General features: G+C 38.7%; 1 protein-coding gene across 1 annotated transcript in view; it reads right to left on the bottom strand.

The window, feature by feature from the left end:
- Positions 1-12,742, bottom strand: part of kcnh5b (potassium voltage-gated channel, subfamily H (eag-related), member 5b) — a 158,104-nt gene that overhangs the window by 30,647 nt on the left and 114,715 nt on the right. Inside the window, exon 12 of the mRNA XM_042500812.1 lies at positions 5,499-5,695. Within this exon, the coding sequence (XP_042356746.1) occupies positions 5,499-5,695 (197 nt within the window). The remainder of the gene's footprint in view (positions 1-5,498; positions 5,696-12,742) is intronic.

Genomic DNA, 12,742 nt, shown 5'->3' on the forward strand with positions numbered 1-12,742 from the left:
GCATGAATACTATGGTTGTTAATACTTATCACTTGTTTTATGTTTTTGTAAACCTGTACCATTTTTACTTATTGCTTAATATTTCTTTTATATTCATATTTCTTTTTTTTCTCCCCACCTCTGGCCTGTCTGCAACTTATTTCCAGTTACGGTATCCATGTGCTGTGTAATAATTTAATTTTATTTATTAATTTCATAATTTTTTTCTAAATACATATATTTATATATATTGTTAGGTTTCAATATTTAGCACCCTCGCTTGTAAAGCATTTTGAGCTGCATTTCATGTATGAAAGGTGCTATACAAATAAAGATTATTATTACCTCAGGTAAGATGGGAACATTTTTTAGACAGGTTTGGGAAAATAGTATTTTGATACTAAAACATACAGACTTGGACCAAAAATTGAATGTTTGCATATGAATACATAACAAATACTAAAGGGAAAAATAACAAAAATAAAAACCAACCTTTAAATATAACAGACCCTCCCTTTAACCGAAGCAACACTTGCTTTCATGTAATAAGAAAAGAGACTGAGTTTTAAACGCTCCCTCTCAAATACAAACAAGCATTTTGCGGCTGAGAAAAAGAGATAGAAATTAGATTCAGAGTGTAACAGAGAGAGAGAGACACGAGGAGGGAGAGAGGCGCTGAGAACGAGCTGAAGAGAGAAAGGAAAGTGCTTACAGAGGCAGGTTGGTAGCCGGCCATTATTGCATGAGTGACAGGGTGAGTTAGGGCTGACACACATTCTGCTCTCCTCAGAGTCCCACAAGCCACGCCAGATCTCCCAGTAGAAGTTGTTTATCTTCATCATGGCGGCGCTCTAGCAGCTGTCGCACGTCCCGGGAACAAAAGAGCTAACTGAGGAGAGGAGAACCGACTCTGCCCACATCTCTATTTCTGTTCTGTGTTTACATGAGGGGACCACTGGGTCACTCTCCTGCTGCACGCAGCAAGAAAAGTGTCCATCCTCACAATTAACTCAGATTGGAGGAAGTGGCAAAGACGTGAGACTGTTTCACTGGTTCCCAGAGCAGCTGAGCGCTTTTCACGGCGTGTTCATGAATCAAGACACATTCTGGTGAAGCATGTGGAGCTGCTGACAGATGATGGAGGGAGATTGTGTTCGAAACAAGAGCCATTATCTCATGGTAATGGTAGTTTCACTTTTTAACTCGTTTTAAAGCTTCACTTAGCAGATTTGTGTGTGAACTGCCGCTGTGTAATCAGCCTGAATCACACGCTGGGGACAAAATGCAAATGAGCATCTCGTCCTTTCTAATTAAGAAGTATTCTTTTTCTGGAATAAATCTGTTAACTAAGCCTAAAGTTTCCTCTGCGGTTGATGAGGCCAGTCACATCTCAGAGCAACCAAAGAAAACGTTGCACCTGCAGAAATGATAGACTCCAAGCCTATTTTTCGGCATGTTTACCAAGGCGTGATAACCACCAGAGACTGCTGATAAACAGAGAGACAGCCCACTTAAACGTCCTTTATCTATGTCCCATGGGTTTCACCACTGTTCTGTCCCTTTAGAAGACTCGCGGTGAGTCCATTCATTCCCATAAAAAAAGTGAGTGAGTCCGGATTATGACCAATTCTTTCACCCCATTGTCACTGAAGTAAAAATTGGACCCAATTTTCAATATTTCAAACATTGCAACCCTAAAATGGCATTTTTCATAAACACAAATATAAAGAAATTAACACTGTTTGAAAAAAGTCTCTGTCCCAGAAAACTGCTCTCATGACATCTCGCAACATTATGAGTGGAAAACTGTTGAGTTGTGACGTTTGTGTGACATTTCAGGTCAGCAGAAATGGTGGAAAGCATGGAAACAGTGCCAACAATTGATGGTAAAAGAATTATATATTTTGTTATTATGTTCCTAGTAGCTATCATTCACTTTTAGTAGTTGCACATTTTAGTATATTTATCTATTAGCTGTAGCAAGCAAGCAAACTTTTAACTAAAAAGCATGCCAGGACAGTATAATAACATTGATAACAACGTTATTTTATAACACGGGTTGCTGACTTGACGTCATAAATGCATAAACACGGCAGGCAAAGGTCAATGTTTGGTCAATGGTAAAAAACGTTTTTACTGATTCACGTATTAGACATCAATATTTGATCACATTTGAAGTGTAATATGGTACAAATGTTAACTGCTGTCCATGTAGAGTGACCTAGATTTAATATAAAAATATAATATATAATGTATAAAAAAAAATAAAATAATATATAAAAAATATAAATAAACTATGTGCTTTTAAACCCTTTATATAAACACTCTTAGAATTACACTGCAACCTTAAAAGCACATAACACAATGGAGTTGGAAGAACAACTTTCCAACCCGGAAACTACGATCCTCCGACATCACTTGAATGCAGCACGAGTACCTGAAAACAACCTCACTTCAAGAAATCTGAATTGTCCCTTTAATGGACAAATGCCACATTCCATTGCATTTATAGATCTAATTTAAAAACATGTCACAAAAAAAGCTAGTATAAACCTTTCCAGTCCAAACTTTTATTGCTTGCTTTGCTTTTGGGAACTCAAAAGTGAGTTATTAGCTAAGACAAACACAGAAAAAAATGTCCGCCACAGATCCACTATGAAAAATCTATTTTGAAAATCCAATTTCCAGAAATGAAATGATTGACAAAGCAGCTCGAGTCTGTTAAACTTGTGCGCATGGAGAGCATTAACAGTACAGAGAGATCGATCAGCCATCCCTTCCTTCTGACGTGGACGGATCTCTGCAGCCTGCATTTGTATAATTTCTTTAGAAAACCGCAATCAATATATATTCATATGCGTTTCATTTCAATTAATATCTGCTGTTACTGAAGAGATGGGGCCAGGCTCAAATCAATGTCTATGCGGAGTCAGTGGTTTTGCACATTTGAATGAAGAACCAATTTTCTCCATTAATAGGTTTGGACATTAAAGTGTTAACTCGTGCTCACAGAGACATAATACATTGCATGAACACATATATTATGGTAGAAAGACTTGGAAAAATACTCAAAAGTTAAAGCAAGGAACAACAGAAGCTTAGAATAAAGTAAAATTATGGAATATGCACGCATAAGGTCATGCAGACCAAGATGCAGTGCTAAGCAATATATCCATTAATAAATTATAATCCATAAACTTTGAACTTAAAACGCAGACAAACAAACACACAGCTCAGAGCGAAGAGACTGCCTGCTAAGATGTCAGTAAGGGCGTCAAAAGGGCACAGGACATAATGAGTCCACCGGTATGTATAATTTATCACGTTCGACACACGCTGAGAAAAACACCTATTGAGCGGAAGAATAAAAGATGAAAAACAAACATAAGGACAAGTAAACAAAAGATTTAAGTGATTATTGTTGGTGTGCTCGAGCCTGTATTTGTATATTCTACTGTTCTCATACACATGAAAAAATCACTAAAAACCTTAGTAAATCAAAAAAGTAATTTCTCCCTCACACATTTCAACCCATCAATCCCTGATTTTCCTCTCAGATTTCCCATCAGACATCTCAGTCCTCACTAATGAAGTCTGGTTCATTTTCTCATACACACTGTTGGGTGACTGACAGTTCAAGCTCTTCCAGGTTTGTATGAAAATGTAACTTTATCCAAAAGATGAACAACTGTCTTAGAAAATATCGGGGTTCTTTGATAGAAAGTCAAAGGTACAACAAGCCTGTGGAAATGAACACTGAAGGAGAGAAGTCAACTCTAACTCCCAAAGTGCAGCTCAGTAGAAAACACACAATCACAGGGTGCCTCCAATGATGGATTCAGAATAAATATCACACTCTGCAAAGACAGTTTACATCAGCTCACTTTTGGATTTTGGGGTTAAATTCAACAGTTTTAGTGCAGCATTTTTCCCCCAACTGAATAAACAACTCTTTCTCTGAATGGCTTTTCCTTCACAACAACAACAACAACAACAACAACAACACCTGAGGGCTCATAGACATTAAAATATATAGAGTCACCCACCAAAAACAAACAACCAGGGGAAAAAAGGATTTCTACAAAACCTCTGGCTGAAATAATCAAAACTGATGGCCACAACATGAATCTATTGTGTGATTCTTCAACACTGTATCAAAAATCATTTGCTCATTTGCTCACTATTGAGTTGAGAGCCAAGTAGTTTACAAAAAGGCTGAATAAGCCCTAAATTGTGAATCATCGTTCTCAGGTGTCGGATGGCACTGCCATTAATTTTAATGTCAGTATTTTAATATTTTTTTTTGGTATTTTGGGCAAAGTGGTGTAAATAAATGCAAACAAATAAAATGGCTGACACAAGCTAAATGATATAATAGAGTATTCTGGACATAATGAGAGAACTTTCAATTATTAATTTACAGCAGTCAAAATACAGACACAGCCTTTAACGCCTCCTCGAGTAAACTCTTGCGGATCGAATACTAAAACTTATCCAGACATACCATAAACAACAACATTTAGAGAGCAAATCATGCTCTGATTAAACCTAATCAACGGCTTGTTGTTGCTCTGAAAATGAATTGGAGGTGCATGAAGCAAGTAGCAATTTAGGACAACTGAAAAAATCCAACGTTCACTTGTTTGCATCAGGTCCAGTTAGGAATTACTGTACGACAACGAGCTCAGCTGAAGACTAACTGCTAGCTGGCTACATTCACTAAAATTTCTCCTGCTACTAGAGTTTACATCTGGTTTTACATCAACATTTTTATAGTGAAATTTCAGTTAAATGACACACCCAGCCAGTTTTGATTAAACTGTAAAAAAAAAAAAAAAAAAATAGTCACCACAAATTAGCAGCTCATAAATTAGACGACTTAAGCTAGTCAGCAAAAGCTTAACCTGGAAACCCAGCTAGGCCTCCATCCGACTCAATAGTCACACACAGAAACAGGACACTCTATCAGGCAACTAAACACATTTTTCCCCCTTTTGTACGTGGATATTATGGCATAACCGTGATAATGCATGTTGATAAAGGACAATAAAGGACTCAGAAACAGTTTACGCTGTGGAAATCTTCAGCTCTTTTGACTGTAGACACTGTATCATCTTTGTATAGGCTAGTAGGGCTCTGAGCCCTGTGCTGTTGTTTCACTATTAAACCAGCAAATTGTCTAAATTCTCGATATTGATTTCAATTCTCAGTAAACATCCTTAATAGGCTGACTGTATGTGAGCTAATGCAATATAAGTGTTGGCTGAAAATTAAAGATCTACTTGTCCAACATAGAAAACAACTAGCAAGAAGGCAATATCACGGTGAATAATGTAGCGATAACCATACTGCAATTGAGAAAATCAGGCTAAAAATTATGTGATTTGTGAATAAGTTTTGTGTAAGACGCATGATCAGGAATGCTTAAAATGGTTTATGTTTGGCTTTCATAGTCATTTACGTAAATTTGAGGTCTTTGTATTTGTATGTGTCTGTGTCCACAGAGTGAGGTACCTTACCCGCTTGCGCAGGTTGCAGGTGAGGATGAGGTTGCGGGAGAAGGAGTTGGCGAAGGCCGTGTAAAACTCCAGCACCTTGAGCAGGGCTTCCCTCTTAATGACGTGGAGGTCGCAGTACGTTAACGCTCTGACGTTAGCGCAGGCATGAGCCAGGGTGGTTTCTTTCCAAAAGACGTCACCAAACACGTCGCCTTTACCTGCAGACACAAGAGATTTAATTACTGACACAGCAATGGTTTGATAAAAATTACACCTCAAGTAAAACTAACAAGGGCCAGACTTAAATAACCAGTGTCCAGTTATTTATATCAGGTAAACATTTCGAAAAAAACTGAGGGAGACAATTAAACAGCATCTTTTTTTGGATAATCGATCATATGTTTAAGTCATTTGTTTCAGAATATATGATGAAGTTTATCAACTGTGAGGATTTGTTGCTTTTCTTTGTCTAATAAACTGAATATCTCTGAGTTTTGGACTGTTGGTCAGACACATTTTTTTTTAAGAGGCATCATTTGTTGTTTTAGGCATTTTATGATGGATAGTGATGGATATTCTTCACAATTTTCTGATAATGTATAAACCAAAGACACACCAGATCAACCACAAATAGCTGTTAGTTGTAGCTTTACAAAATTGCAACAAAACTATAAAGAATTACATTGTTTGGGGATATAAAATTCATCAAACTCTCTTTTATTGTGACCAAAAGTTTAAAAAAGCCCCCACCACAGGGTAACAGTTTCCTATTTACAGACTGTCTCATCTTTTGACAAAGGTAATGTAAAGTAAACCTGATTGCCAGATTGATTGTTCCTGAAAGTTACAGAAATTATCTGATGCAGCCTCACAAATGCTGCCGTAGGAAAGGCGGTTTCACATGTTGTTAGAGGATACTTTGTAAAATTCTGAGGCCTTCACACAAATTGGACGTCTCAGTCTGGTAAGTAGAACAATTCAAGTATATCAAGTCAATTCGGAGGGCTTTTGTTTGTATATGGGCAGTTTCTCCAGCTAAAGCTCACTAAATAATGCATTTTTAATATTATCCTTATAAAGCCATATTTTTATACTTTCACGAATGTTTGTTTTCATCTATTGTGACAGCTACAAGATCACAGAAAACAACATGCGGGTAGGAGAACTGAAGGTACGGTAGCTGGGATGTGCTAATTGAGAGAGAAAATCTGACTAAGAAGTCTGAAAATAAAATCTAATTTTATTGGGCTGTGATGACAGCAGCATCCTCTGCTGTGGACCAACACATCACATCATATCCACTGTCAGCTTAGTTTATGTAATGTTAGAATATTAGGAGAAAAGAGGGACATTAATTAATTACAGGACAGAGCAGATTAGCTGCAGGGACATAACGTTGACAATAAAACAATAAACATAAATCATCTGCGTCTATGCATAAAGCTCACACCTACTCTCCTTTCCTTTCCTTAGCAACAGTTTTACCTGGCCAAGGCCTTAGCAACAAGACTGCTGATTTCACCATGTGCACAATCACACCTTATACGAAGTGGCAAATACAGGTACAGTTAGGGCGATTTCATCGACTTCAGATGCAACATAATCCAAGTGGAAAGAGAATGTAAGTCAAATTACTGCCTCACGGTTGTATGCCCCCGCCAATCGGTTACCTTTACATCCATGTCTATCGAGACTCACATGTAGCTATGACAGCAGACAATGCCTCAGATTTGGATGTTGCTGCAAAGAAGCTACAACTCCTAAAACATGGATGCATCACACACATCTTCAACCAACAGATGATCTATACATTCAGCACACTTCAGGATGGACACCAAAAATTACTGTCACCAATTCAGTATCTGAAGAACTGTTATGGCGCTGAGTAATGGCCAGACCTTTTGGGTATAAGGTGTTGTGACTTTATAATGTTATGCTAGAAGGCATTTTTGTGAAATGTCATCATAAAAAGCCTATAAATTCTTGTGTTATGGCTCAAAACGCTTGACCTTCAACCACCAAAATCTAATCACTTCAATGTTTAGTGTAAATTTATGTTTGTACCAAATTTAAAGAAATTCCTCAAAATTTCCTTGAGACGGATATATGAAAATGAGATGGACACAAGGCCACAGTGACCTTTAACCACCAATATCTAATCAGCTTATTCTAGAATTTACGCAGATGTTTGTGCAAAATTCTGAGAAATTCCTTCAAAACTTTCTTGAATTTTTCCATAGAGAAAAATGAGATGGACCAAAGACCACAGTAGTCGCTGACCACCAATATCTAATCAATTCATTCTAAAGTTTAAGTGGACGTTTGTGCCAAAGATAAAGAAATCCCTCAAAATGTTTCTAAGATATCACATTTATGAGAATGGGACTGATGCAATGTCACAGCAAAGCTTTCCTGAGACATCCCATAGACAAGAATGATATGGATGCAAGGTCATAGTGACTATGACCACCGAAATCTTATCAGTTCATTCTTGAGTTCAAATAAAGTTTGTGCCAAATTTAAGGAAAGTGCCTCAAGGTGTTCTTGAGAATAAGACAGACACAAGGTCAGAGTGACCTTTGACCATCAAAATCCAATCAATTTATTTGTGAGTCCGAGTGGGCATTCGTGCCAAATTTGGGAAACATTTCATTGAGGCATTTTGACTTTTCATGTTCATAAAAATTAGATGGATGGACAACCTAAAACCGTATTACCTCAGGCTACGGCTGCCGTCAGTGCGGAGGCATAAAATCACGGCAACATAAAAGAAATGCTTTCTAAAAACTTTGACTCACAGCGAGTGATGTTGCACCCTCGAGGTAATTAATGCTGTGATGAAAAGAAACCTCAGTAGAGTGAAGTGTAATGTAATTCAAAAATAAAGTGATGAGAAGGAAAATGCAGGTGGCGGCATGTAAACTATGAGCAAACTGCATTAAGAGGTCGGTTGTCTAATAGCTGGCTTTATTCGTCTAGTTTAGCTGTTGGAGGTTTGGCAGGTTTTTTTTGAGAGCTGTCAGTCAAAGTGAACACTGCTGGGAGAAAAAAACAACTGACATTTAAAAGTGTGTTGCACTTGTGACATTTCATGCTGCCGATCAAACAGCATGTGTTTAACATGTTGGGTTTTTCTTGGATTTTAGTTAAATAAAATAGTTTAATAAGGGAGATGTTAAGTTCTTGCAAAATAAACCAAAATCTTGTGGAGCTTGAAGCGCTGACCCACTCAAATTGATCTCCTTTCCTTCACTGATTACAAGCCAACTGCAGCCACCTGGATACTTGACTTATCAACTGCCAGCATAAATTCCCCATGCTAATCACCCATAGCAGATGAACGCGTGTTTACACTTGTGAGCGTCTCCTGGGCAACGACACAGTTGTTCTGACAATAATAAAAGGGTCATAATTATAAACATCATCCAATGTGTCATATGTCATCAAACTTTGCTGAGTTATATCAAGAGAAACTAATCTGTACTGGATGTTGCCCACTGTTTTACCCTTAAAGTGGAGAAGAAACGCTGAACATCACTGTGGTTAGTGTGATTTTTACTTCAGGCAAGATGTGGCACTGCAATCAAACTTTACATTCATGTAGCTTTGCTAGAAAACTAGACAATAATTCACCTTTTCACCCATGGGGCGCAGCCATTTGCAATATTTTGACTATAAAATCAAACTTTTTATGGTAATATGTCACAGTTCTCTAAAGTATGTTAACCCTTTGTATGTGAAAATCAAAGACAGAAATTGTTGGGTTCACCATGCTTTTTCCCTCTTTTTGCATGCCTATAATTTAACTTTAATTAACTCTCGTGCTCTTACAAACATAAAAAAAGCAAAAGGTTCCCATGATATTGTAAAAACATATTTGATGAAGACCCCTAAAGTCAAGTGTTCTAATGTTGTCATTGTCATCGGATGAATTACTCTCATTATTATTACCAGGGGCAGATGTAATGTTTTAAGGGCCTGGGGCCTCAAGCACAATACCTTTTTTTCACCCTTTCCCAAACTGGGAATGTTCGCAGGCTTTTGGCAGCTATAGGAGAAATAGGCCTACTCAAAAGTGTCTAATTTCCAAATAAAGTTATCAACAGCACAGAAGTTTAACAGAAGTTGAAGTCCTGCAGTCAGGAGAGGTTGGCCTATTATCAGCACAATCTGCTTAAATTTACCTGAAGTTCGTGTAAGATGGAGCTTTTCTTTTTTTTTATATAATGCTGCAAAGTTTAATAAATAATAATAATGAGTTGAATACCCCCGCTGTAAACCATCTTCAAGGTGATACGACAATTACCATCATGAATCATCAGACTGATTATTGATGATTAATTAATAGCTCTGACATTTAAACAGACTTTTCAAATTACTGCACAATTCAGGATAAAATAAAAAGACCATGAAAGGGGAAATAATGGCTTAACTGTGTAAGATGAATTAAAATTGTGAAAATAACATGATATTCTCATTCTGATATTATATCCGAATGCCAGCTCCAGTGTGTGGACATGTCCACAGCCTGCTCCAGCACGGACATGTGGGACAGCCCGCTCCAACGCATGGACAATGTCCCACAGCCCGCTCCAGTGCGCGGACATGTCCGACAGCCCACTCCAGCACGGACATATGAGACATATTTATATAGCTAAATAAATGTTTGTTTAAAAAAATGTGGAAAAATAGAAAAAACTGCCTTTTTCAAATAAACTCCAAGAAAGCCTTATCACTATTTTTCAACAGCATAAGGTGAGTCATAAAATACAAAAATAGAGCAAGTAAGAGAAAACAACATCACATAAAGAAGTTTCGAATATAATGGTGCTTTTATGCCACTTTCCCCTGAAGAGATCTCTGCACTCTGGCTGTAACAGGCACAAAAAAAGTAAAATCTGGGCTAATCAGGACTCAAATCTGTGTCAAACCTGCCACAACCATCAGCTCAGCATTTTTTGGAGCCGTCCACACTGTCCACCAGCTGTCACAACACACTGAGTAATAGACGTATCCGGCATGCTGTCGCAAAATGCCGACAGAGTGTGTGTGTCACTGCGAGTGTGTGAGTGAGTGGATCATCATCTCGACAATCCCTCCTCTGCACCCCACCCCCCCCAGGGCCCCTTTCTCTCCGAAACATCCAACAGTGACTCAGGCAGCAGGACTCGTCTGGAACGAGCTCCCCAGAGAGCCGAAGCTCCTCGCCAATTAGCTGCCTGGATGTGGACGCGGTCACACGAGCCAGGGGGTTGGTGGAGGAGGTGGCAGCGGTTGTGGTGGCTGAGTGTGACACTTACAGCAGGGTTAAAAGTCACAGCGAGGACTGCTACAATTGGCTGGGTGGAGATGGATACAGCAGTACCGTGACCCTTGTCGTCAGGCTTTGTAATGCTGCTGATTACTCACCCACAAGCGGGACCGCTGCTCATATTGTTCTGCCTGACTGCTCACAGGGGTTACATGTTTATACACTATTACACACTGAATATGACGCACAAAATGCCCCGTGTACCCACTGTTATGTACTGAAATAACACAGACATACTAGCATATACAGTATGAGTCTATTCTTGGTTTGTTGCCTCGGTCCATGCAATGAGAAAAAGCTGCCAAAGCGAGGCGACTGGGTGTAGGATGCTAAGCTTCAAGGTGAACAATAAGGTTATCAGTAGGGTCCAATTCAGTTTTACTGTAACTGTCCTAATCACCCAGGTTAACCTCCTTCCTTCAACATTTTTATAGCCTCATTCCCACTCTTCAAAAACCCACTAACACCCACTAACATCTGGCTTTTTAATGCAATGAGAATCTGTATGATCAGCATTCACACTCGGGTCAAATGACTTTATAGTGATCATAGATTTTTATTGTCTCCAGCTCCGACTGGCATTGATGGGAACACAATATCCATTTGAATGCGCTAATTTCAGCACCTTAAATGGCGAAATGCAATTGCGCACTGTCACTGCTTACTACTAGTCTCCTCCTAAGCAGCGCTAAAATATTTCAATTTTCAATACCAATAGTCACAGCTGTCTGCAACTGATACTGAAATTAATATTGAATAAATTCCCTCGAGGTGTTCTTGATTTCTCATTTAGGAAAATAAGATGGATGAAAGGTCACACTGACCTTGACTACTGACCACTAAAATATAATCATTTAATAACAAGTCCAAGTGGATGTTTGTACCAAAATTGAGGCAACTCTCTCAGATATTCACAACAAGGCAAAGGACAAGGTCACATTGACCGTTGACCACGAAATTCTGATCAGTTCATTGTTGAGTCCAGCTGAACATCTGTGCAAAATTTAAAGAGATTTCCTAAGGGTGTTCTTAAAATATTGCATTCACAACAATGAGAAAGACCAGGTCACAGTGGTCTTTACCTTATACTACAGAAATCTAATCAGATCATATTCAAGTCCAAGTAGGCGTTTGTACCATATATGAAGAAATTTCTAATTTCTAGATATTTTGGTTAGAAGAATGGGATGGATGGACAACCCAATAACACAATGCTTCCCGCTCTGCCTATAGTCGGCACGGAGGCATAAAGATATGCCTCATATTTCTCAGATCTTTCATTGAACATATTAACATACTGGTTGTATCATGACCCCATGCTCTTGTAGCTGTGGCAGATCATACAGCAGATGTACATTTCTTCTCTACTAAATATTGCTGCCAAAGGTTTGTTATCGGCGTATCATTTGAACCCCTGGTGACACAGTGTAATACTGCTTTGAATCCACGGAAATCACGCTGTGTAGTCCCATGTGTATTCTTCACAACATGGGCAGTTTAAAGGGATGAAACCACATAGAAAAAGAAGAGGCTTGAAGGTCTGATCGCTGCTTTTCTTGTTCATTTACCACTAAGAGGGACGCCTACTTTTATTTATTATTATATTTTCCTTTTATTTGGCTACATGAGGATCAATTCATAGTCAACATCCTGACAAATGTGGAGACGACACTGAATGCTGCCTGTAAGCCCCCAATCAGTAGAAAAAGAAATTGCATGTGGGTGGGGGGGCGGGATGTGTTCCCTTGTATTGCTTTATCTCGCATTGCAGCTCATCACACATCAGTCCGGTAAGAGGCATCTCAGGCTGATACTTTTAGCTCTGTGTGTGTGTGTGTGTGTGTGTGTGTGTGTGTGTGTGTGTGTGTGCCCCCGCCAGGCCATTATCTCTGAAAACTGAGTGGGTGGAGACAGTTCTACAGCTGCTGTGACACTGATCCACCGGCAGCAGCAT

Source organism: Plectropomus leopardus, chromosome 14 (genome assembly GCF_008729295.1).
Source record: "Plectropomus leopardus isolate mb chromosome 14, YSFRI_Pleo_2.0, whole genome shotgun sequence".
Classification (NCBI taxonomy): domain Eukaryota; kingdom Metazoa; phylum Chordata; class Actinopteri; order Perciformes; family Serranidae; genus Plectropomus; species Plectropomus leopardus.